The sequence below is a fragment of the Microcaecilia unicolor genome, chromosome 9 (genome assembly GCF_901765095.1).
Source record: "Microcaecilia unicolor chromosome 9, aMicUni1.1, whole genome shotgun sequence".
NCBI lineage: Eukaryota > Metazoa > Chordata > Amphibia > Gymnophiona > Siphonopidae > Microcaecilia > Microcaecilia unicolor.
In genome coordinates, this window is record NC_044039.1 from 117,932,159 (window position 1) to 117,958,316 (window position 26,158).

The window sequence follows — 26,158 nt, forward strand, 5'->3', positions numbered from 1 at the left end:
AGAACGTATCACGTTCAAACTCTGTACCCTGGTCCATATAATCATCCATGGCGACGCCCCAGCCCCAGCCTACATGTCAGACCTAATAGAACTACCACCCAGAAATGCAAAAATGTCCTCCCGCATATTCCTCAACCTTCACCCTCCCAATTGTAAAGGCGTGAAATACAAATCAATGCATGCATCAACCTTCTGTTATACAAGCACACAGCTCTGGAACACACTGCCACGAAATCTAAAAACGGTCTCAAAATGACCAATTTCTGCAAACTCCTGAAAACTTATCTCTTCGACAAAATATATCACAATGGACAACACGCGTAACTCTACATTCTTTAAGAGATCCAGGAACGTTCTCTAATGCATTTTGCTCTATCATGTACCTAATGCCCATAACTTTAACACTTATCAAGTATCTCACCATCATACACACAAAACCTCTGCTAACACAAATGTCTATTCTTTTCTATTTCCATTACCATGTATCTCTCCACCAGGCACCAATACCTGTTAGAAAAGAATATACATTTGGTTTTACATGTTCAGCATCCATGATGAATTGTAAGCCACATTGAACCTGCAAAAAGGTGGGATAATGTGGAATACAAATGCTATAAATAAATAAATAAAAGTAGCATTTTTCATAGCCAGGACGCTAAGGTTATGCAAACTGTCAACTACCAGAGCTGGGAAGAGTTTTTTTTATTTGAAGAACCAAGTAGAAGGTTTGACCTAGAGGAAACAAATAGGTATGCTTATTATCAATTAAAAAGTTACCTTCAGAGACAGGCCTTGCATGATTTAGTTAAGGAAGAGCACCCAATAGAAAATGCAGTTGCACTAGGTCAGTTTAAAGGGGCAGTAACTAGAACTTATTATGCTCTGCCTATTACCATGGGACCTCCAAACTAAGATTTTTGGGTCAATGATTGGAAGTTTAAGATACGGAAAGTGAGGATATGGATTTGAAATTGGTCTTTTAGGTCTTCTTTCTACTGTTTTCCAAGTAGCTGGCCCCCAAACTATGGAATAGTTTACCTCTGGAATTAAGCTGACCGTTTGAAATGTTTTAACCATTTGACCTTTGGTTTAAAGCTGACTTTTTATTTTATATGGAAGGCTATTAGTTTTTCTACTTTTTTTTTTTTTTTTGCGAATCTTCTTTTATAAAATGTGTATGTCTACTTTGCAATCCGCTTAGAAGTTAAAAATTTGTATTCCGCACACCCCTATCAATAAAATTAAAAAATAACGCCCCCCCCCCCCCCCCCCCCCCCCGTGTCCACCCGGAGCTTCTCTGCACAGGTGCAGCACCTAGTACCGCTCTCCTGCACAGAACTGCCTTACCACTGAATTTTTTTTTTTTTTTTTTTAACTGAAAGGAGACCCGAGGCAGGCAAAGTAAGAGCAAACGGGTTTGGGGGGAGGCATCACTAGCAGGCTTATTTTCGAAAGAGAAGAACACCCCATCTTTCGACACAAATTAGGAGATGGGCGTCCTTCTCCCAGGGTCGCCCAAATCAGCATAATCGAAAGCCGATTTTGGGCGACCCCAACTGCTTTCTGTCGCGGGGACCACCAAAGTTCCTGGGGGCATGTTGGAGGCGTAGCGAAGGTGGGTCTTGGCGTGCCTAACAGATGGGCATCCTCGACCCATAATCGAAAAAAAAGGGCGTCCCTGACGAGCACTTGGACGACTTAACTTGGTCCTTTTTTCTTACGACCAAGCCATGAAAAAGTGCCCGAACTGACCACATGACCACCGGAGGGAATCGGGGATGCCCTCCCCTTACTCCCCCCAGTGGTCACTAACACCCTCCCACCCTCAAAAATTTTTTTTTAAATATTTTTTGCCAGCCTCAAATATCATACCCAGCTCCATGACAGCAGTACGTAGGTCCCTGGAGCAGTTTTAGTGGGTGCAGTGCACTTCAGGCAGGCAGACCAAGGCCCATCCCCCCCTACCTGTTACACTTGTGGTGGTAAATGTGAGCCCTCCAAAACCCACCACAAACCCACTGTATCCACACCTAGGTGCCCCTCTTCACCTGTAAGGGCTATGGTAGTGGTGTACAGCGGTGGGAAGTGGGTTTTGGGTGGCTCAGCACACAAGGTAAGGGAGCTATGTACCTGGGAGCAATTTCTAAAGTCCACTGCAGTGCCCCCTAAGGTGCCTGGTTAGTGTCCTGTCCTGGCATGTCAGGGGGAGCAGTGCACTACGAATGCTGGCTCCTCCCACAACCAAAGGGCTTGCATTTGGTTGTTTCTGAGATGGGCGTCCTTAGTTTCCATTATCGCCAAAAATCAGAAACGACCAAGTCTAAAGACGACCATCTCTAGGGACGACTTAAATGTCAAGATTTGGGAATCCCCGACCGTATTATCGAAACGAAAGATGGACGCCCATCTTGTTTCGATAATACGGGTTTCCCCGCCTCTTCCCCGGGACGTCCTGCGAGGACGTCCTCAGGAAACCTGGGCGCCCCTTTCGATTATGCCCCTCTAGGTAGTCTCCAAGCAGCCCTGGCCAGCCACTACAACAATACACCCCCAGATCCATCAAACCCAGAAACTGGAAACAGGAGTCAGGCCCCCAAAATTCAGGAAAAGCCCTTAGACATGTCCACCACCTGCTGGAGAGAGAGGCATACTGGGAGATGGCACAGTGCAACTCTGTGTCCTCTATCTTCACCTGCTAGTAGATGACCACAACACACTTCCCATGGATTGATCTGTTGCCACACCAAGGAAAGATCTGCTGTGCATAATAAAACACTGGATGAAATACAACAAACTGCACTACTTGACTTCTCAATAAGACTGAGAATATTTTAAATACCTCCCAGACACTGAGCAAGTGTAATTTTTTTTCTTCTCAGTAGATACTCTGCTTTCAGGTTTCAAAGCAAACTGATCAGCTTTACGTTACTGAAAAAAAATACTCCTGTTTCAACAAGGTTGTATTTTACTCCTAAAGTCTCTGTACGATTTATAAGGGACAAAATGGTTCTGTAGCTGTATAATCTATGAGTACCATAACTCATTGTTATTAAGGCTTCAAGCCCCTCACATACCATTGGATTCATCAGAAAGTCTGTCCATCCCCAGGATTCTCTTTTTATGAAGTAAGAAGGAGGTCCAGAAGATTTCATTTGAAGTGGATATGGAAGTCGGATGACCTCAGACGTCTTGATGAAATTCACAAGCCTTGCTCTAAGAGGAAGAGGTTGGCCAAATTCTGTCAATGACTACACCTTCACAAAACAAGCATTTTGGTTCCTGTTCAACACCATTCATTTCATTAGCCAAAAGGCTCTAACCTCCAAAGAAAATTAAACTCACAACATCTCAAAATACACAAATGAAATGGAGCTCTCTGTAAAAAGTATGTTTACTCTGAATTTATACCTCTCTACTGAAATTGCCAGTGATGGTGGTCTCAGTAGTAATACTGTTTGCTGTTGTATATCTTTCAGATAGTGGCATCTTTTGGTGTAACTAACATTAGATGGACAACATTGTTGGATAATGTATAATAACTGAGTCATTCAGTTCCTTGCTTTAAAATATTTTGGGGCCCTTTTACACCAAAAGAGGCCACTATCTGAAAGATATACAACAGCAAACAGTATTACTACTGAGACCACCATCACTTGCAATTTCAGTAGAGAGGTATAAATTCATAGGATAAATCTGTAGAAAAACATCAACCATGACAAACCCAAATGTGACCCCTCTAGAACAGATAAGGAAACAATGCAAAGCTACACTTGTATCTTACGAATATCATGTTGTGGGTGGATGAGAATCACTTAAAAATTAAACATCTCAAAATTCAGACACTTTCTTTCTGGGCTCCCTGCTGCTGATGTTCCTAATGTGTTTAATATGAATTCAGTACAAATCCTGATTGCAAAAAAGATTTAAGATTTGGGAGTTCAACTTGCTTCTGTGCTTACCATGAACAGGCAGATACAGAATGCGATTCAAAAATATGTTTTTAAATTGAAAATAATACAAGTGACCTACAACTCCAAAGAAAGAGTTATTACAAATACTTCACTTCCATCCTATATAAACAGATTTTGGAAGCTAGCAACACATTTTCAAGGCTAGTTATTTTGAGAGATTTTAATTTGCATGTTGACAATAAGTTGGATGTTCCGGTAAAAGATTTTTTATTCTGTCAGATTTGCAATTTATACCTGATGCAATAACAACTCATGAGAAAGGTCATATGTTAGATATGATTTGTACAAATGACTCTTCTTCGTTCACTCTTTGTAATTAAGAATAAAATTGCAGAGCATATACAAAAACATGGACTGATGAGACAAAGTCAGCACGGATTTAGTGAAGGGAAGTCTTGCCTCACCAATCTAATGCATTTTTTTGAGGGGGTAAGCAAACATGTGGACAATGGGGAGCCGGTTGATATTGTATATCTGGATTTTCAGAAGGCGTTTGACAAAGTGCCGCACGAAAGACTCCTGAAGAAATTGCAGAGTCATGGAATCGGAGGTAGGGTATTATTATGGATTAAGAACTGGTTGAAAGATAGGAAGCAGAGAGTAGGATTGCGTGGCCAGTATTCTCAGTGGAGGAGGGTAGTTAGTGGGGTCCCGCAGGGGTCTGTGCTGGGTCCGTTGCTTTTTAATGTATTTATAAATGACCTAGAGATGGGAATAACTAGTGAGGTAATTAAATTCGCCGATGACACAAAATTATTCAGGGTCGTCAAGTCGCAGGAGGAATGTGAACGATTACAGGAGGACCTTGCGAGACTGGGAGAATGGGCGTGCAAGTGGCAGATGAAGTTCAATGTTGACAAGTGCAAAGTGATGCATGTGGGTAAGAGGAACCCGAATTATAGCTACGTCTTGCAAGGTTCCACGTTAGGAGTTACGGATCAAGAAAGGGATCTGGGTGTCGTCGTCGATGATACGCTGAAACCTTCTGCTCAGTGTGCTGCTGCGGCTAGGAAAGCGAATAGAATGTTGGGTGTTATTAGGAAGGGTATGGAGTCCAGGTGTGCGGATGTTATAATGCCGTTGTATCGCTCCATGGTGCGACCGCACCTGGAGTATTGTGTTCAGTACTGGTCTCCGTATCTCAAAAAAGATATAGTAGAATTGGAAAAGGTACAGCGAAGGGCGACGAAAATGATAGTGGGGATGGGACGACTTTCCTATGAAGAGAGGCTGAGAAGGCTAGGGCTTTTCAGCTTGGAGAAGAGACGGCTGAGGGGAGATATGATAGAAGTGTATAAAATAATGAGTGGAATGGATCGGGTGGATGAGAAGCGACTGTTCACGCTATCCAAAAATACTAGGACTAGAGGGCATGAGTTGAAGCTACAGTGTGGTAAATTTAAAACGAATCGGAGAAAATTTTTCTTCACCCAACGTGTAATTAGACTCTGGAATTCGTTGCCGGAGAACGTGGTACGGGCGGTTAGCTTGACGGAGTTTAAAAAGGGGTTAGATAGATTCCTAAAGGACAAGTCCATAGACCCGCTATTAAATGGACTTGGAAAAATTCCGCATTTTTAGGTATAACTTGTCTGGAATGTTTTTACGTTTAGGGAGCGTGCCAGGTGCCCTTGACCTGGATTGGCCACTGTCGGTGACAGGATGCTGGGCTAGATGGACCTTTGGTCTTTCCCAGTATGGCACTACTTATGTACTTATGTACTTATGAACCAGTATTATGATCAGACCATTATTATTGTACTTTTACTCTTATTCTTCTAAATCTACTTTAGTTCCTTTTCATAAGGCTAGACTCAGTAGAGGAAAAACAGATAAATCAGTTTATTGGTCACTGATTACACTTTATTTAGATACATCTGAATCTAATCCTGAAACTTTACTTTCCATTTGGACATCACCGACATCTTCTATTCTTGATTCCACTCTACTAGAACGTAGAGTAAGATCAAGCATACTAAATCATCATGGTTTTCTACAGATTTGTTGATTTTAAAAAGAAAGTGTCGTAGAAAAACAAAATGTGAGGCTATAAAAGCTAATTAGAAACATTTGTATAAAGAAGGCTAAAAGAACATTTTACCCAACCTTAGTGGGAATTGAAAAACCTAATCTTAAGAAGCTATTTGAACTAGTTAGTTTTAATTCATCATCTGCTTCAACTGCTGTGGTCCAACCAATTGCTGAGGGATTAGAAGTATATTTTGAAGAAAAAGTGAATTTAATTTATTATGCATTTGATAGTGATCTAATTTCTGATATGTCTAATTTTTACTCATATTCAAGATGTTGTACCAGTAGACAGATGCTGGGCCTCTTTTCAATCAGTACCAGCTTCTAATTGCCCTCTTGATAAGTTATCTGCTTTCCTATTGAAAGATCCACCTCAGGAATTGGTTAACTTTTTCTGTAACTACTATACTGGCCAATGTTTGGTTTTCTAACAGCATGGGAAAGATTGTATTAACACCTATTCTTAAACAAACTAATGGTGATTTATCTAAGGTTTCTAACTTTAGACCGACTGCAAGTATACCTTTCTTGACTAAATTGATAAAATTTGTGTTAAGTTCCCAGTTTGCGGATTATATTGATAAATTTACTTCATGCCTCTCAACATGGGTTTAGACCTTTTCATAGTACCGTGACCTTGTCGCCATTAAGCTCCGAGATGAAGATCTTTGGTTATGGTGGAAGTGCAGGTCTCCTGCAATTTGCCATGTTGGCAGCTTTTGATACAGTTAATCATACTATACTCTTGAACTTATTGTCTGAATTAGGCTGATCAAGTTTTTTTATTGGTTCAAGGCTTTTCTGACACAGAGGCAATATACTGTATTGAAGGATGATTGGTTGTCAGTGCATGCTCAAGCAAAATCCTCCCGCACTTCACCCCTATGATCAGAACTAATAGCATGCCTAAATGATTCATGTCCATTGAACATTATTTTTTTTTTTGGGGGGGGGGGGGTGCCGGGTTCTTGAAGCCTGGATTGGCCGCTGTCAGAGACAGGATGCTGGGCTTGATGGACCCTTGGTCTTTTCCCAGTATGGCGGTGCTTATGTACTCCACTCATTATTTTATACACCTCTATCATATCTCCCCTCAGCCTTCTTTTCTCCAAGCTGAAGAGTCCTAGCCGCAGTAGCCTTTCCTCACAAGGAAGTCATCCCATCCACTTTATCATTTTCGTCACCCTTCTCCGTACCTTTTCTAATTCCACTATATATCATTTTTGAGATGCGGCGACCAGAATTGAACACAATATTCAAAGTGCGGTCGTACCATGGAGCAATACAAAGGCATTATAACGTCCTCATTTTTGTTTTCCATTCCTTTCCTAACAATTCCTAACACATTCTAATTGCTTTCTTAGTCGCCGCAGCACACTGAGCAGAGGGTTTCAACGTATCAACGACGACACCTAGATCCCTTTCTTGGTCGGCGACTCCTAATGTGGAACCTTGCATTACGTAGCTGTAATTTGGGTTCCTCTTTCCCACGTGCATCACCTTGCACTTGCTCACATTAAATGCCATCTGCCATTTAGACGCTCAGTCTCATAAGGTCCTTTTGTAATTTTTAAAAATCCTCTCGCGATTTAACAACTTTGAATAACTTTGTGTCGTCAGCAAATTTAATTACCTCACTAATTACTCCCATCTCTAGATCATTTATAAATGTTAAAAAGCAGCAGTCACAGCACAGACGCCTGGGGAACCCTACTATCTACACTTCCCCATTGAGAATACTAACCATTTAACCCTACTCTATGTTTTCTATCTTTAACTCCCTAACATGCCCTATTTTAACTATGGCGTCCTTTTTATTATTATTCATTTTTATTAATAGATTTGTAAACCGCTCAGGGAGTCATTCCAATGGGTAGTATATCAAAACTTGAATAAACTTGGAAATTTGGACTTTGGGGCTGCTGCAACCATTGCAATATAGTTCTCACTGCAACCACCACAAATGGAGGACTGGATGCTGGAAGTCCCCACAGAAAAGACCAGGCAGAGATACTGCTCCACCTTCTTGTCATGGAGTTCCCTAAGTGCCAAACCAGCATAGCAGTCGCCTTCATGACCGACATAACCAGGGTGTCCACCTTAGGGAACACTGAGTACCTGTCAATCTCCCTTGGAGCAAAGGTATACAGGCGATCAAGAGCCCTGGCACCCCAAAGGGGACTGTTGAGGTTCTCCCACTCTGTCAGAATCATGTGGACAAGTGCTTTGTGCAGGGGAAAATGCTTCTGGGGTCCCACAAGGCCCTCCAACAGGGTTCGCTGCTGAAGTCTAGAGCATGGAGAGGGCCCTAGTAACCTCATTAATGAGGCGAGACAGCTTCTCTTGCTGAAAGAGACTACCACTCATCTTCTTCCCAAGGTGGGAGTCCTCTAAGTCTGAGTCCGCAGGGAACAGAGCCTGAGAGGACGTCAGAGGTGTGGTGTCACCAGTGACCTTACCTCAGTTCTACATTTTTTATCATCCAAATCGGGTCCTCCCAGTAGAGGGAAGAGTCCCCCACCCCCGTCCGACTGCAACTGCTACTGAACCAACTGTGCTAAATTTCTGGAGTCAAAAAACCCCCCGCGTCCCAAGTGGCCCCATCGCAGCATCAGCCATGGCAGTGAGGAAAGTCTCAACTCTGATGCCCCCCCCCCCCCCCCAAGGATATTTCCAAAGTCAGAAATGGCCCATCACACTGCAAGCAAATGGAGCCAGCAGCTATGCTCAGCTGCTGGCTCTTGCAGTGCACACAGCATCTGCCAGCTAGCATGCCCGGCCACATGGAAGACACGCGTGCACCTGCCTCAGCCTGGTAATATGGCTCTTCCCAGGCTCTCTAAGGGTGCTTAAACACGGAAATCCCTTAACCACCAGTATGGGATTTCTCCGTTCTGGGCTGCTCTTTTTTTGTTGTTCAACCATAAAGCTGTGGTACTGTAGGAGTATTTACCTGCGATCTCACCTTTGCTGGTCTTGGCCTATACAAGCCAAACCATTCTAACAATATGGATACTCCTGCCTGTGGCCTGCATGCATCTGTAACCATCAGAAACCAGCTTTCCTACAAAAGGAAAATTACTGCTGAGCATACCATGATGACTTCATCCAAGGACATATTATTTGTTGCAAAGTAGCCCAGTTATCTCCTGGGAAGAATGGAGGAGAACGACATTGCTGGCTCCAGAAATATGGGATCCGACAGGGAGGTTTGCATTCCATTGATAAGTTTCTTTGCTATAACAGAGGCCCCCCTTCATGACCATGAAGCTGGCTGGTATCATCTGACCCTTGGATGCCAATGTGGGAAAGAAGAAGACCAGAAGACTAGCAGGAGGCTAGAAGGCTCGGAGAGAGAGCAAGAGACTGATTTCCTAAACACCAGTGAACTGCATACCTTGTAACAAACTCACAAGGTTAGCTCAGCTACAATATACGGCCTTACCTAAAGGCTGTGAAATATGCATCCAGCTTGGACGACATTCCTGGACCGAGAGACTCGCTAAGGCTTCAGCTTGAGTCTCAAAAGGAGGAAACCGCTTCTTTACCATTGGAAGTCTGCCACAGACTGCAGGATGAGATAACAGGATTTGCTGCCTATTAGTTAGGGGATAACTAGTTCTTGGCTTTTGTCTGAGACAGATGGGTTTTATGTCATGACTTATGGTCTGTGATTTTAGCTGCTGTGTATTTTGCATAAGACGTGTGGTGTACGTTCTCATAATAATCATTAGGATATCAGTATTGTGATTGGTTGTGTAATCACTCATTTAGTTAGTCCATTAGGATAATCATATATCATTATCTATATTTTGGTGATAATCTATTTTTATAGCAAGTTATTTTGTATTTTGCTTTGCATTTTGCTTCAGAACTATTTATATATATATATATTTCTTTACCTAATAAATAATATATATTCCATCTGTGGCGTTCCATTTTCCGGCACAGCCATCTAGCCATAGGGCCAAAGAGGTACGCTTCCCCTAGACACGAGTCCAGAATAATTGCCATTTAGTAGTGTTCTGTCAGCTAAGTACCTCTGAATATATTAAGAGTTGTCCTCCTGAATATATACCCCTACAGTACCAGCTAAAAAGCCTTATTCCCTGTAACACAGAATAAGGCAAAGCAAGACAATTTAGATAAATTTTAGCACCTGGGAACTGCAAAGGAAGCACTTGGGGACACACTCAAGCAGGGTGAATAGGCAAGAGGGGTGGTGGGATGGGGACCTGCAGAACTCGGGCGAGATCCCATGGGACCAAGTCAGAGCCTCACTCAGTGGCACTAAGGAGTTCAACTGGTGGTTGTGGAGCCAAGCTCTGCGCTCAACCAGGTACGGGCAGAGACTGTGAACCTAGGAGTGTCCGTTAGGCTCAACCACAATGTGTGAATACGGCCAGCAGAATGAGGAGCTACGCCAGGGACAGGAGCAGCACAGAAGACCTACCACCTGCAGGAAGGTGAAATAAAATACTGGATTGTTTAGGGAGCACCACAGATTATACAGTGATGTCACTGCTGAATTCAGTTTTCTCTACCTCCATCTGCTGGTAGGCGGGGGATAACAACCCATTCATTCAGAACAGTTTGCTAAGAAAATTTTCATGTGCCAATTTAACAGTGCTCTTCACTTGACCAATGAGCAAAAGACACTGCTGTTAATAGTAGCATAGTAAAGCTATTAAATTTTCCCGTTAATACAGAACATTTGTATGAAAGAATCAGCACAATGGCATCATGACTGTAGAACAAATGCTGTGTGAGCCACGTGGGAATGTCCATTTACTCAGAGTTTTGGAACTGCAGAAAGGAATTGATTAGACTTCATTGCTGGATGTCTGAAATTTTGACAATTAAATTTGAAATACCTTAACGAGGGAACATCATATGCCCCTGAAACAGACAAGCTGAAATGTGGCCACGCTGGGCAGGTAGCTTTTATACCAGCAAATGAACTATAGATTAAAGACTTTTTAACATACTGTTTTCTCGATTTTGTTTATTGTAAAAAGTCTTATATTCTGCATATCTCAAAAATTCTAGGCAGATTATATAATAACACAGAGTTACAATCAATATAGACTTAACATTTACAATCTATAAAAACAAAATATGAAACAATATTAAAACAATCTCAATGCAAATGCAGCAGGCTCTTTCCAACTATTTTTTTTTTGACTGTGAAATATGTAAACCCAGATTTCAATCTCTCCTCTTCCATTCATGTATCAAATAATTGACTTGCCCAGGGTCAGATTTTGATGGTTAGCAGTGAATAAACCATACCCCTCATATACAGAGCTTGCATATGCACTTGTCTTGAAAAGATGAATAAATGGATAATTCTGAATTAAAAGCATAGCTCTTCAAGAATAAAAAAAAAATGAATGGCATAAGAACTTCAGATATGGTAAAATTATGTATCATACCTGATAATTTTCTTTCCATTAATCATAGCTGATCAATCCATAGACTGGTGGGTTGTGTCCATCTACCAGCAGGTGGAGATAGAGAGCAATCCTTTTGCCTCCCTATATGTGGTCATGTGCTGCCGGAAACTCCTCAGTATGTCGATATCAAAGCTCCATCTGCAGGACTCAGCACTTAGAGAATTACACCCACAAAGGGACACTCTGCCCAGCTCACCACCGCCGAAACGGGGGAGGGGAATTAACCCAGCTCATCCCCACACAAGTGGGGGAGGGGAATCCGTCCAGCTCATCCCCGCGGAGCGGGGGAGGGACACCACACCCACCGATGCGGGGGGGATCTGGCTTATCCTGCAACCGCAACCGCGGGAGGAGCTGACTGACCCTAACACCGCCGAAGCGGGAGGGGTACAAAGCTGCCCTACAGCCGCACGAAGCGGGAGGGAGTGCCGGCAGAATTTAAATCTCAATCCAGCCCCGTAAAACGGAAGGGAGAGGAATGCAGCAGCTCACTGTAACACAAACTCGTCTCAACTCTTGAAGAATCCAAGTGAAAAAATAACTTGAACACGAAGTCTTCCTGAACAGGAACTGAAGACTAAACTTGAATCTGAAATGCAACCAGAATATAAACAGTACAGATATCTGGGAGGGACTATGGATTGATCAGCTATGATTAATGGAAAGAAAATTATCAGGTATGATACATAATTTTACCTTCCATATCATCAAGCTGATCAATCCATAGACTGGTGGGATGTACCGAAGCAGTACTCACCCAGGGCGAGACATAGAAATCCCTGACCGCAACACTGAAGCTCCAAACCGGGCCTCCGCCCAAGCAGCCACAGTCAAGCGGTAATGCTTGGAGAATGTATGGGCCGAAGCCCAAGTTGCCGCCTTGCATATCTCTTCCAAGGAGACGGAACCGGCCTCTGCCATCGAGGCCGCCTGAGCTCTTGTGGAGTGAGCCTTCAGCTGGATAGGCAGCACCTTCCCCGCGGCCACATAAGCCGCTGCAATGGCTTCCTTGACCCATCTTGCCACTGTAGGCTTAGCAGCCTGCAGACCCCTACGAGGACCTGCAAACAGGACAAACAGATGATCCGATTTCCGGAAATCATTGGTCACTTCCAAGTATCTGATGATGACTCATCTCACATCGACATTTGAGAGCAGAGTATTCCTCTGGGTAGTCCTCCCTACGAAAGGAAGGGAGACAGAGCTGCTGATTCACATGGAAGCGAGAAACAATCTTGGGCAGGAAGGAAGGCACTGTGCGAATAGTCACTCCTGCCTCAGTGAACTGCAGAAAAGGCTCTCGACATGAGAGCACCTGGAGCTCGGAAACTCTTCTGGCTGAAGTGATAGCCACCAAAAAGACTGCTTTCAACGTCAGGTCTTTCAGAGATGCCCTCGACAAGGGTTCAAAAGGCGGCTTCTGCAATGCTCTTAGCACCAGATTGAGATTCCATGCAGGCACCACAGAGTGCAGAGGAGGGCGCAGGTGATTAACTCCCTTGAGAAAGCGCACCACATCTGGCTGAGAAGCCAGGGAAACACCCTTCAGGCGGCCCCTGAAGCAAGTCAGAGCCGCTACCTGGACTTTAAGGGAACTGAGCGACAGGCCTTTCTCCAGACCTTCTTGCAGGAACGCCAACACTGAAGAAATTGGGGCAGTGAAGGGAGAAAGTGAGCCTGCTTCACACCACGCTGCAAAGGTACGCCAAACCCTGGCGTAAGCAGTAGAAGTAGAGCGCTTCCTCGCTCTCAGCATAGTGGCGATGACCTTGACTGAGAAGCCCTTCTTTCTCAGACGCTGCCGCTCAATAGCCAGGCCGTAAGACCAAAGGGGGAGGGATCCTCCATCACCACGGGACCCTGATGTAACAGGCCCTGCTCCACAGGCAGTCGCAGAGGATCGTCGACTGAGAGCCTGATCAAGTCCGCATACCAGGGACGTCTGGCCCAGTCCGGACCCACCAGGATTATCCGGCCCGGATGCTTTGCCACCCGGTCTAGCACCCTGCCCAACATGGGCCAGGGCGGGAACACATAGAGAAGCTCTTGTGTCGGCCACTGTTGGAGAAGAGCATCTACTCCCAGGGATCGAGGGTCCCGTCCTCTGCTGAAAAAGCGCGGCACTTGGCAATTGGCCGATGACGCCATCAGATCTAGGCTCGGCTGGCCCCAGCGCTTCGTGATGTCCAAGAACGCCTGAGCAGATAGCTGCCACTCTCCGGGCTCCAAGGTATGGCGACTGAGAAAGTCCGCCTTGACATTCATGACTCCGGCAATGTGGGCCGCTGACAGCTGTTCCAGGTTCGCTTCCGCCCACTGGCATAGATTCATGGCCTCCTTGGCTAGAGGGGCGCTCTTGGTACCTCCCTGGCGGTTGACATAGGCCACAGCAGTGGCATTGTCCGACAGGACCCGTACTGGCTTCAACGCCAGTACCGGGATGAACTCCAAAAGCGCCAACCGAATGGCTCTGAGTTCAAGGAGGTTGATAGACCACTTTGCCTCTGCAGGAGACCAGAGCCCCTGCGCTGTCCTTCCCAAGCAGTGGGCTCCCCAGCCCGTCAAAGAGGCGTCCGTCGTGACGACAATCCACTCTGGGGTCACCAGAGGCATTCCTGCAGACAACTTGTCTGTCTGCAGCCACTAGCTCAGCGCCTTGCGCACTGCTGGGTCCAAGGGAAGGCGCACAGCATAATCCTCCGACAACGGAGTCCAGCGCTGCAACAGAGAGTGTTGTAGTGGTCTCATATGAGCCCTGGCCCAGGGCACTACTTCCATCGTGGCTGTCATAGAGCCCAACAGCTGCACATAGTCCCAAGCCCGAAGAGGAGAGGCTACTCGGAACTGGTCCACCTGAGCCTGAAGTTTGACAATCCGATTGTCTGGCAGGAACACTCTGCCCACTTGGGTGTCGAATCGAACTCCCAGATACTCCAGGGACTGAGTCGGGCGCAGCTGGCTCTTCTCCCAGTTGATGATCCACCCCAGGGAGCTCAAAAGAGCAACCACCCGGTTCACAGCTTTGCCGCACTCTGCATAAGAGGGGGCTCGGATCAACCAGTCGTCCAGATAAGGATGGACTTGTACTCCTTCCTTTCGCAGGAAGGCCGCGATGACCACCATTACTTTGGAAAAGGTCCGCGGAGCAGTAGCCAACCCGAAAGGGAGGGCTCTGAACTGGAAGTGTCGTCCCAGGACTGCAAAACGCAGAAAGCGTTGATGAGGAGGCCAGATGGGAATATGCAGGTACGCTTCCTTGATGTCCAAGGAAGCCAAGAACTCTCCTGCCTTCACTGCCGCTATAACAGAGCGGAGAGTCTCCATGCGAAAGTGCCGCACTTTCAAGGCCCGATTGACCCCTTTGAGGTCGAGGATAGGCCGGACAGAACCTCCTTTCTTTGGTACCACAAAGTAAATGGAGTAACGTCCCTTGCCAATCTGATTTTCTGGCACCGGAACGACCGCACCCAGGCGGATCAGGTTGTCCAAGGTCTGCTGCACTGCCACAGCTTTGACCGGAGACTTGCAGGGAGAGAGTACAAACCCGTCTCTTAAGGGTCGGCAGAACTCTAGCTTGTAGCCGTCTCTGATGACTTCCAGCACCCAAGCGTCTACTACTACTACTACTACTACTATTTAGCATTTCTATAGCGCTACAAGGCATACGCAGCGCTGTACAAACATAGAAGAAAGACAGTCCCTGCTCAAAGAGCTTACAATCTAATAGACAAAAAATAAATAAAGTAAGCAAATCAAATCAATTAATGTGAACGGGAAGGAAGAGAGGAGGGTAGGTGGAGGCGAGTGGTTACAAGTGGTTACGAGTCAAAAGCAATGTTAAAGAGGTGGGTTTTCAGTCTAGATTTAAAGGTGGCCAAGGATGGGGCAAGACGTAGGGGCTCAGGAAGTTTATTCCAGGCGTAGGGTGCAGCGAGATAGAAGGCGCGAAGTCTGGAGTTGGCAGTAGTGGAGAAGGGAACAGATAAGAAGGATTTATCCATGGAGCGGAGTGCACGGGAAGGGGTGTAGGGAAGGACGAGTGTGGAGAGATACTGGGGAGCAGCATAGTGAATACATTTATAGGTTAGTAGAAGAAGTTTGAACAGGATGCGAAAACGGATAGGGAGCCAGTGAAGGGTCTTGAGGAGAGGGGTAGTATGAGTAAAGCGACCCTGGCGGAAGATGAGACGGGCAGCAGAGTTTTGAACCGACTGGAGAGGGGAGAGGTGACTAAGTGGGAGGCCAGCAAGAAGCAGATTGCAGTAGTCTAAACGAGAGGTGACAAGGGTGTGGATGAGGGTTTTGGTAGAGTGCTCGGAAAGAAAGGGGCGGATTTTACGGATGTTGTAAAGAAAGAAACGACAGGTCTTGGCGGTCTGCTGGATATGAGCAGAGAAGGAGAGAGAAGAGTCAAAGATGACCCCAAGGTTTCGAGCTGAGGAGACAGGGAGAATGAGAGAGCCATCAACAGAAATAGAAAACGGGGGGAGCGGGGAGGTGGGTTTGGGGGGGAAAATGAGAAGCTCGGTTTTGGTCATATTTAATTTCAGGTGGCGTTGAGACATCTAGGCAGCAATGTCAGACAAGCACGCTGAAACTTTGGTTTGGATGCAAGGTGAGATATCAGGGGTAGAAAGGTAGATTTGGGAGTCATCAGCATAGAGGTGGTAGGAAAAGCCATGGGATGAGATTAATGAACCAAGGGAAGAAGTGTAGATAGAAAAGAGGAGGGGACCAAGAACAGAACCCTGAGGTACACCGACAGGCAGAGGGATAGAAGTAGAAGAGGATCCACCAGAGTGAACACTAAAGGTGCGGAGGGAGAGGTAGGAAGAGAACCAGGAAAGGACAGAGCCCTGGAATCCAAGTGAGGACAGGGTATCGAGAAGTATGCTGTGATCGACAGTGTCAAAAGCAGCGGAAAGATCAAGAAGAATGAGGATGGAATATTGACCTCTGGATTTAGCCAGTAATAGGTCATTGGAGACTTTAGTAAGCGCAGTTTCAGTTGAGTGGAGAGGGCGAAAACCAGATTGTAATGGGTCAAGAATAGCATGTGAGGAGAGAAAATCAAGGCAGCGGCGGTGAACAGCACGCTCAAGTAATTTGGAGAGAAAAGGAAGGAGGGAGATGGGTCGGTAATTAGAGGGACAAGTAGGGTCAAGTGAAGGCTTCTTAAGGAGAGGTGTGACCACAGCATGTTTAAAGGAAGCAGGGACAGTCGCAGTGGAAAGTGAGAGGTTGAGAATGTGACAGATAAAAGGAATAAGAGTAGGAGAGATGGCATTAAGAAGGTGGGTGGGAATGGGATCAGAGGAACAGGTGGTACATTTTGAGGAAGAAAGGAGAAGTGTAGTTTCCTCAATAGTAACTTCAGGAAAGGAGGAAAGGGAATGAGGGGAAGGAGAGAGAGGGGAACGGACTAGTGGATGGAGAGCTGGTGAGGTAGAGAAAGCAAGGTTTATCTTTTGAACCTTGTTGTGAAAGAATTCAGCAAGGGTCTGAGGAGATAATGAAGGGGGAGTTGGGGGAGGGGGCACCTTGAGGAGAGAGTTCAATGTGGTGAAGAGAAGTCGAGGATTAGAGCCAAGAGAGTTGGTCAGTTGGATATAATAATCCTGTTTGAAGTTATTGTGGTCCACTCGCCCAGAAACGAGGACAGCCGTCCTCCAATCTGCACTGGGGCGTGGACCAAGGCCCCGTCATTGGGTACGAGACCCTGGGGGAGGACCGGAGGGAGCACCTCCGGGACGGCGGTCTCTGTGAAAGGAATGCTGCTTGGGGGAGAAAGTCCTCTTGAAGGAAGAGGGGGCAGAGGAGCCCGACCTGCCCGGGCGGTACCGACGGGCTTCCTGAAACCGTCCTCTGGAGGTACCGGAACGAGTACTAGCCCGAGCCCTGACCTCTGGTAACTTCTTGCCCTTAGACGTGCCGAGATCGGTCACGATTTTGTCCAGCTCGACCCCAAAGAGCAGCTTGCCTTTAAAAGGCAATCTAGCCAGGCGGGATTTAGAGGCGTGGTCAGCAGACCAATGTTTCAGCCAAAGCCACCGCCGCGCAGAGACTGTCTGAGCCATGCCTTTAGCTGAGGCTCTCAAGACATCATACAGCAAGTCTGCCAAATAGGCTAAGCCCGATTCCAGGGCCGGCCAATCAGCCCTCAAGGAATGGTCCGAGGGGGAAGCCCGCTGCACCATAGTCAGGCACGCCCTGGCCACATAGGAGCCGCAAACTGAGGCCTGCAAACTTAAAGCAGTCGCCTCAAAGGACGACCTTAAGGCCGCCTCCAATCTTCTGTCTTGGGCGTCCTTTAGGCCGTGCCACCTTCCACCGGCAAAGCCATTTTCTTAGTCACCGCAGTGATTAAAGAATCCACGGTAGGCCACAGATAGGCCTCACGTTCATTTTCAGGCAAAGGATAGAGGCGGGACATAGCCCTAGCCACTTTGAGGCTCGCTTCCGGGACATCCCATTGAGCCGAAATTAAGGTGTGCATGGCCTCATGCACGTGGAAGGTTCTAGGCGGGCGTTTCGTCCCCAGCATAATGGCAGAGCCAACAGGGGCTGAGGGAGAGACGTCCTCCGGAGAGGAAATCTTCAAAATGCCCATGGCCTGCACTAACAGGTTGGGCAAATCCTCTGAGCTAAAAAGCCGCGCTGCAGAGGGGTCATCCGCTCCAACCGAGCGGGGATCCGTCTCCTCCAAGGAATCCGCAAAGGACCGTTGGGAGAACTCAGATACGCTGCCCTCATCTACATCAGAGGAGACAATGTCCTCCAAGGCCTGGGAATCAACCCGAGGGCGTTTACCTCCGGGGACCTCAACCTCTTTACCAAACGAGGGAGCAGGGGCAGCGTTTTGCATAAGGAAGGCCTGATGCAGCAGCAAAACAAACTCGGGGGAGAAACCCCCCAGACTGTGCACTTCCGCAGCCTGGGCTACAGCCCTAGACGCACCCTCAACCGGCGCTCGCAAGAGCGGGGGAGAGACATGCTGCGCATCCAAAATGGCGTCCGGCGCGACACTCCGCGAAGGAGCCGCGCGGGAAAAACGGCGCTTAACTTTAGCCGCTTTGGTGCCGTCGCCCAAATTAAGGGCGTCCATGGCATTAATGTCTCCCTCAAGGGCGGCCCACGAAGAAGCCGTCCGAGCCTCGTGGCCGGCCAAGATGGCGGAGGCGAGCAGCGGGGGATGAGCGTTTATGGCGGGAAAAACCGCCACGCCGGAGGAAGGACCGGGACACTCATCGGTCACGAAACTGTCACCCAACAAGGGCGAATCAGACTTTAAGACCCCCGCATCCCCTCTAGAAGCGCCTAAGCGATCCGGGGAGCGACTCTTTGCGCCCTCGCCCTCCGACGCCATATGCCACGTGGAGATCAATCGGGGGACCCCCTGCCCGCTATAAAAAGGTAAAAATTACCTGCTTTCCGCTCCGAGCTGTAACGACCTGGTGTCCCAGTGAGTAGCTGCAATAAACGTTTAAATAAACGTCGAAATAAACGCCTTTAAGGACGTTCAAAATTTTTTTTTTTTTTTAACGGAGCCAGCGGGAGGGGGGAGAAAAGGAGGGACCTGGCGCCACCAGGTTTGCACTTGCTCAAGAAGAGCCCTCAACCCCAGGCACTCAACAAAACCTAAAAATTAGGCTTGGAGGCCTAGCCAGAGCTGCTGCTGTGTGTGACCACTACCTGCTGAGATAGAGAACATACTGAGGAGTTTCCGGCAGCACATGACCACATATAGGGAGGCAAAAGGATTGCTCTCTATCTCCACCTGCTGGTAGATGGACACAACCCACCAGTCTATGGATTGATCAGCTTGATGATATGGAAGCCTCAATTTTCCTCTACGGAAATCTGACATTGACTTCATAAACATTACAATCTTACCTCATTTTTCCTTTTGAAGTTATGTCTACTCGAACAGACTCAAATCGATGAGATGGAGATACAACTTCTACTACATATGAACCTGAAGGGACATCATGAACCACAAAACTTCCATCAGTCCTACGAAAGAGATAGATGAGGATTCAGACTTAAGTATGAACAGAATGAAAGCAGGCCTGTAACAAGAAGTGGTTTCCACTGTCTCATTTAGCAGCGGGGAAAAAACAGCAAGTTCCAGACTGACATTCTTTAAATCTAGGAGTAAGCCCCAAAATCTCTCTCTCCACCCAAACCCTGTTCAAGTGCAAATGGGAGGAAGAAGACAAGATTTGCCACTCCTCCTTTAGATGTATTTACTAAGGATAATTTTCCCATTCTCTCCATGGAGACAGAGATCAACCAGGCCCTTAACACATTCGTGCAAATTGCTGACAGAAGCTCTCTCTCCTTTAATCAAATCATGTTGATAGTAGTACCTAAGGAAACTGCCTGTGTCACCCATCACACTGAGCCCGCAAATAGGTGGGAAAATGTGGGATACAAATGCAATAATAATAAATAATAATCACCAAGGCCCAGAACCCCACTAGTCTCATTTGTGCCTATTTCAGCCCTTCTTCACCCAAGCACTCGCTCCCTCCCTCTCATCTCTTCCTCCCCCAACCACAGCCTTCAACCAGTTTCTCTCTCATATCCTCCCTGTGTAGCTCCCCCTCCCCCTCCCCCAACCATGTAGCAAGCAGGATTTATGCATCTTTCTAATTCCAGCTTATCATTTTATCCTTCTCACTATACTGTCAACTCCTAAAGAAAGACTTTTCCTGCAGCATTCACTGCACAGCTCCATTTCCAATAAGGGTAAGCTGCATGGTGCAGGAATTTCCTACTGGATTTGCAATGTCAAGGTTATAAAATATGATTAAGGTCTACAAAATCCTGAGTGGTGTAGAAAGAGTAGAAGTGAATAGATTTTTTACTCTTTCAAGAAGTACAAAGATAGGGGACACTCATTGAAGCTATATGGAAATACTTCTATTAAAAAAAAAACAGGAGGAAATATTTTTTCACTCAGTGACTAGCTAAGCTCTAGAACTATTTGCAGGAAAATAAATTAACAGCAGTTAGCATATCTGGGTTTAAAAAAGTTTTGGAAAAATTTCCAGAGGAAAAGTCTATAGCCTGCTATTGAGAAAGACATGGGGAAGCCACTGCTTGCCTGGGAATTGGTAGCATGGAATGTTGCTACTATTTGGATTTCTATAGGTAGATTAAAGGGGGGGGGAAAACTGTACATCCTTCCCAAACAAAAAAACTACAACAAAAGTACGAGAGAGAAATATAGAACGGGGCAGACTGTAAAGTATCAAACAAATCCAAACAAACTAAATTTTTAACTGCCACAGAGGATAAAGTTCTCCTGAAGGGAAAGCATCACTGTAGAGAGGCAGGAAATGATCCTGTATCCAGGACCTGCCCTCCAGATGATGCAATCCTCTCGCAACTAGGTTGTGTCTCCAGGGGCTTCTGCCCAAGAGGGAAGGGACTGCCACTGCAGTTGGAGAGTCGATCATTAGGAATGTAGATAGTTGGGTAGCTGGTGGATGCGAGGATCACCTGGTCATTGTCTGCCTGGTGCGAAGGTGGCGGACCTCATGCGGCACCTAGATAAGATTTTTAGACAGTGCTGGGGAGGAACCTGCTGTCTTGGTTCACGTGGGTACCAATAACATAGGAAAATGTGGAAGGGAGGTTCTGGAACCAAATTTAGGCTCTTAGGTAGAAAGCTCAAATCCAGAAACTCCAGGGTTGCATTTTCAGAAGTGCTTCCCATTCCACGCACAGGGCCCAAGGGACAGGCAGAGCTCCATGGAGTCTCAATACATGGATAATGTGATGGCGCAGGGGGAAACTGGGAAACTCTGTTTTTGTAAAAACGGCAAGGGCTGCTTGGCGCTGGATATGTAAACGTGACCATTTCTCTGCAGCAGTGCCTCCATTTATTTCCTTACATCATAATCCAGATTTTCCGCTTGGTAGACTCAGCAGTGTTTGCACACTGGAGAACGCTGGGCATACATTATTTGTCGCTATTGCTGCTGGAAGATGGAAAGTTGCAATCCTTTACTAGTTTTCAAGGCAAATACTCCCTTCCTTACATAAATCAGTATTTTTCTGATTTAGGACCCTGTTTACTAAGGCACACTAGTGTTTTTAAGATGTGCTACTGATTTAGGGACCTGTTTACTAAGACGTACTAGCGTTTTTAGCGTGTGATAAAATTTGGCATGCGCTAACACTAGAGACACCTATATATTCCTATGGGTATCTCTAGTATTAGCTTGTGCTAATTTTTTAAAAAATTTCCTAGTGCCAGAAACAGCACACACCAGAAACCAGAACTACCGCTGGGCTTCTAAGTGAGCCCGGCAGCAGGACCGATATCCCGCAAACCCAGCGGTAGCCCTACCGCCAGGTAATAAAAGGGCCCGTTATTGTTTACTAATGGGGAGAGTGTTTCTGATATTCTAGTAGGTGATTACCTGGCATCCAGTGATCACAGATGGTGTGGTTTCATATTAAGATAGGTGTGTTGAGGATTCATTCAAAAGTGAAGGTTCTACAATTCAAAAAGCTAACTTTATTCATATGGGGGATTACTTCAAGGAATTGCTCTCCGGATGGGAACATCTGGAAGAAGCAGTGGGCAAAACTGTAAGGAGCTATTTTTAAGGGCAACAAACCTTTTTGGAAGGAAAGTATATAAAAGTAAGAGGAAAAAGGAGACCACTTTGGTTCTCAAAAGTAGTAGCTGAAAAGGTAAGGAAAAAGAAGTTACCATTATAAACGAGAGATCACAGAAAGAGGAAGGCAGGTGACATCTGGAAAAGCTAAGACAAGCTGGTAGTCAGGATAGCAAAGATACAAATGGAAGAAAAAACAGCCAATACTGTAAAATGGGGGGCAAGATATTTTTTTAGGTATATTAGTGATAGGAGGAAATGCAAAACTGGCATTGTGAGACTCAAAGGTGAAGGGGAGAATTATGTAGAAGCTGATAAAGACGGAATTGCTTAACAAATATTTCTGTTCCGTGTTCACAGCTGAAAGGATGAGAGCAGGACCGCAGAAGACAAACACAAATAGGAATGGAGAGGTGGTAGTCCCTGAATAATTTTCAGAGGACTGTGTTCAATAGAAGCTGGCTAAACCTAAAGGTGGACAACATAATGGGGTCAGATGGCATACATCCGAGAGTACTGAGGGAAGTTCTAGCGGCTCCGCTGGCTGACCTTTTCAATGCTTCTTTAGAGTCAGGAATGGTCCCGGAGGGCTGGAAAAGAGCATATGTGGTCCTTCTCCATACAAGTGGAAGTAAGGATGAGGCTGAGAATTGCAGGCCGATAAGTCTGCCTTCTGTGGGAAGTAAATAAATGAAAATGATGTTTAAAAACAGAGCATAGTGAAGTTTTTGGAATCCAATGGATTACAGGACCTAAGGCAACATGGTTTCACTAGAAGCAGGTCTTGTCAGACAAATCTGATTAATTTCTGACTGGGTAACCAGTGAGTTGGATCAAGAAAGAGCACTAGATGTGATGCATTGAGATTTTAGCAAAAGCCATTGATAAGGTTCCGCATAGACAACTAATAAATGTGTGACCTCGATATGGGCCCTAAACTGACTGACTGGTTTAGGAACTGGTTGAGTGGAAGGAGACAGAGAGTAGTGGTAAATGGAATTCATTCTGAGGAAAAGAATGTTATCAGTGGTGTGCCACAAGATTCGGTTATTGGGCCAGTTCTTTTTAACATTTTTGAAAGCAATATTGCTGAAAAGCTATCTGGTAAGGTTTGACTCTTTGTGAATAATAATAAAATCTGCAATAGGGTAAACACCCTGATGGTATGGATAACATGAAGAAGGACTTAACGAAGCAAGAAGAATGGTCTGGAATTTGGCAGCTTAGATTTAATGCTTAAAAAAAAAGGCAGGTCAAGCATTTGTGCTGCAAAATCCTGAAGGAACAGTAGTCTAGAGAGTGAACAACTTTTGTGCATTAAAGAGGAGCGGGACTTGGGTGTGATAGTATGTGAAGATCTTAAGGTGGCCAAACAGGTTGAAAAGATGACAGCAATAGCTAGAAGGAAGCTTGGGTGCATAGGGAGACGAATGGCCAGTAGGAAAAAGGAGGTGGTGATGACCCTGTATAAAACTCTGGTGAGACCTCAATTCTGGAGGCCACACCTTCAAAAAGATATAAACAGGATGGAGTCAGTCCAGACGGCAGCTACTAAAATGATAAATGTTCATCATAAAGAATACGAGACAGACTTACATATCTAAATACACACATATATATATATATATATATATATATATATATACTATAGAAGAAAAACGGGAGAAGGGAGATATGATAGACATCTAAATACCTACACCGCATTTGCACAGGAGGCCAGTCTCTTTCAACTGAAAGAAAGCTTTGGAACAAGGGAGCATAGAATGAAGGTGAAAGGAGACAGACTCTGAAGTAACCTGAGGAACTACTTCTTTGTGGAAAGGGTGGTGAATTCATGGAATGGCCTCCCTGGTGGAAGCGGTGGAGACGAAAACAAAATTCAAGAGAGCTTAGTACATAGGATCCCTAATGGAATAAGGCGAGTAGTAAATGGTATGGGTGGGGAGACTGGACAGACCATATGGTCTTTATCTGCCTTCAAGTTTCTATATAATATTCTCAGACACATCCTGAAGCTTAAAACTGGTAACATATGATGGAGATTTATATTACATGCAAGTGGTGTTAGTTCATCTCCACCACTTTTCAAGTACCATACGAATAAAATTGTGCTAATTGTTTGTAAAAGATCCCAATACAATGAATATTCATATTAGTTGCGCTAACAGCGTTAGTAATAGCATGAACAAATGACTAGTATATTATGATTAAAATATATAATCCATCCATTCTAAAATCTGAATTTTAGATACTCTGGAATTAAAAAAAAAAAAGTGAATACTAAAGTATGATAATAGCTAAGGCAGTGAGAAAGCACACCAACGTAAGAGGTCAGTGAAACAGTGCCAGCACCATATGACACCACCGGTCTCTTACTTTAGGAAACCGACGTGCTCCTCGCCGTCCACCAGCACCCGGGCGGCCCAGACCCAGTCCTGTGGCTTCACACCAGGCACCACCGCACGGCCTTCGATCCGAAAACGCTCCCCGGAGACTCCGCCGGTGGTTCCAGGAAAGTCGACGTCTGAGGCCCGACAGCCAAGCACCGACAGAAGCAGCAACAAGAAAACCAACTCGCCAACGGAAGACGAGAACGAGGCGGTGACTGTCATGGCAGCTTCGGACCGGGAAAACAGCGAAGAAGCACCCGTCCACAACCTCACCTAACCGTCACACAAGAGAGTGAGAACCCCCCGGCCGCTGCCGCTAACCAACCAACACCACCTTCCGTCCGATGCGTCATGACATCACCGGCGTGTGCACTGCGCACAAGGCGGTTGGATGAAAACCTCGAATGCGTCATGCCGCCGTGACCCGTGAGGAGTCACGTGACATTCAAGCTTCTGTTCTGTTTTCCGAGGGGCAGCAAAACGAATGCAGGTGGTGGTAGACTTTGGTTGGAGTGTTGTTGTCTTGCAATAGGACGGGTACATCAGATGGTGCGGCGGACCTTGGGGGTTGCTAGAAGACGGCAAGCGGGACAAGGAGGGGACTGTGGTGTTTGGTTTTCTGATTTCTCAAACCCAAACATTGAGATTGTTTTTTCATTTCCTTGTATGTTCTTTGGCCTTCCCATCTGAGTAGGTGTCTCTGATGTAATTACACATGTTATGCTTCCCAGTTAGTTTGCTGAGCGTTATGCATTTCTTGTTTTTTTTTTTTTTGTAGCTTGCTATGCAAGTTCTCTAGGTCTGAATCTCATGTTGTGCGTCTCACTGCCCAATTCTAGACTGAGATAGACCTATGTCCCTTTAGACATCTACTGTGGGGTACCTAGAATGATTCTTACTGCACATCCCCACATGGTGTAGTGTAAGTGTGTGTGGCACCGGCTAGAATAATGAAACACAGTTAATACATTTTTGAATTTAACTCACGCTTTTCAGCAGCAGTTCAAAGTGAATTGTAAATAGCTTAAATCCTAAGGTGTCCTTTTACTGAGCCCCATTAGGTGCTATTGTGTGCCTAACATAAGAAAATAAAGCTTAACACAGGACATACTAAAGCACTGTGCATTAGTTTTGGCATCCTGTATGGTAATTATTTAAAATTCTTTTTTGCGGGGATGTGTTGGGCCAGAAAGTGGGCATTCTTGCACCAACCAATTACTGCATCTACATTACCACATGCTAGATGGTTAGCACATGGTTAACACGGGAGCCCTTACTGCCACCTACATAGGTATTCATGCAGAATTGTTGAAAATGGTTGTGCATTAATGGTAAGATTAGTCCATGGCTACTAATGAAAATAATAGGAAAAAAGGCCTTTTTTTACTGCTAGGGTAAAAATGGCCTTAGTGCACAGGAAAGACTTGGGTAAGGACGTACCAAGGTCAATTCTTACCACAGCTTAGTAAAAGGACCCCTGTGGCAATGGAAGATTAAGTGACATGCCCAAGATCACAAGGAGTGGCAGGGGGATTTGCACCCTAGTCTAAACTTTAGTCTACTGCTACAACACTTAGGGCCCTGTTTATTAAGTCACGCTGGCATTTTTTGCGTGCACTGAGTATCTACACAGCGTGCACTAATTTTTTGTATGAGCTAAAAACGCTAGCGCACCT

General features: G+C 45.7%; 1 protein-coding gene across 1 annotated transcript in view; it reads right to left on the reverse strand.

Annotated features, from left to right (window-relative positions):
* The window catches only part of EMC7 (ER membrane protein complex subunit 7), a 32,555-nt gene extending 7,719 nt beyond the window's left edge, over positions 1-24,836 (reverse strand). The window contains exons 1-3 of the mRNA XM_030215141.1: positions 24,469-24,836; positions 19,352-19,471; positions 3,075-3,213 (exon numbers count right to left, since the gene is read on the reverse strand). Of these exons, the coding sequence (XP_030071001.1) occupies positions 3,075-3,213; positions 19,352-19,471; positions 24,469-24,704 (495 nt within the window). The 5' untranslated portion in view covers positions 24,705-24,836. The remainder of the gene's footprint in view (positions 1-3,074; positions 3,214-19,351; positions 19,472-24,468) is intronic.
* Positions 24,837-26,158: the final 1,322 nt, after the last annotated feature.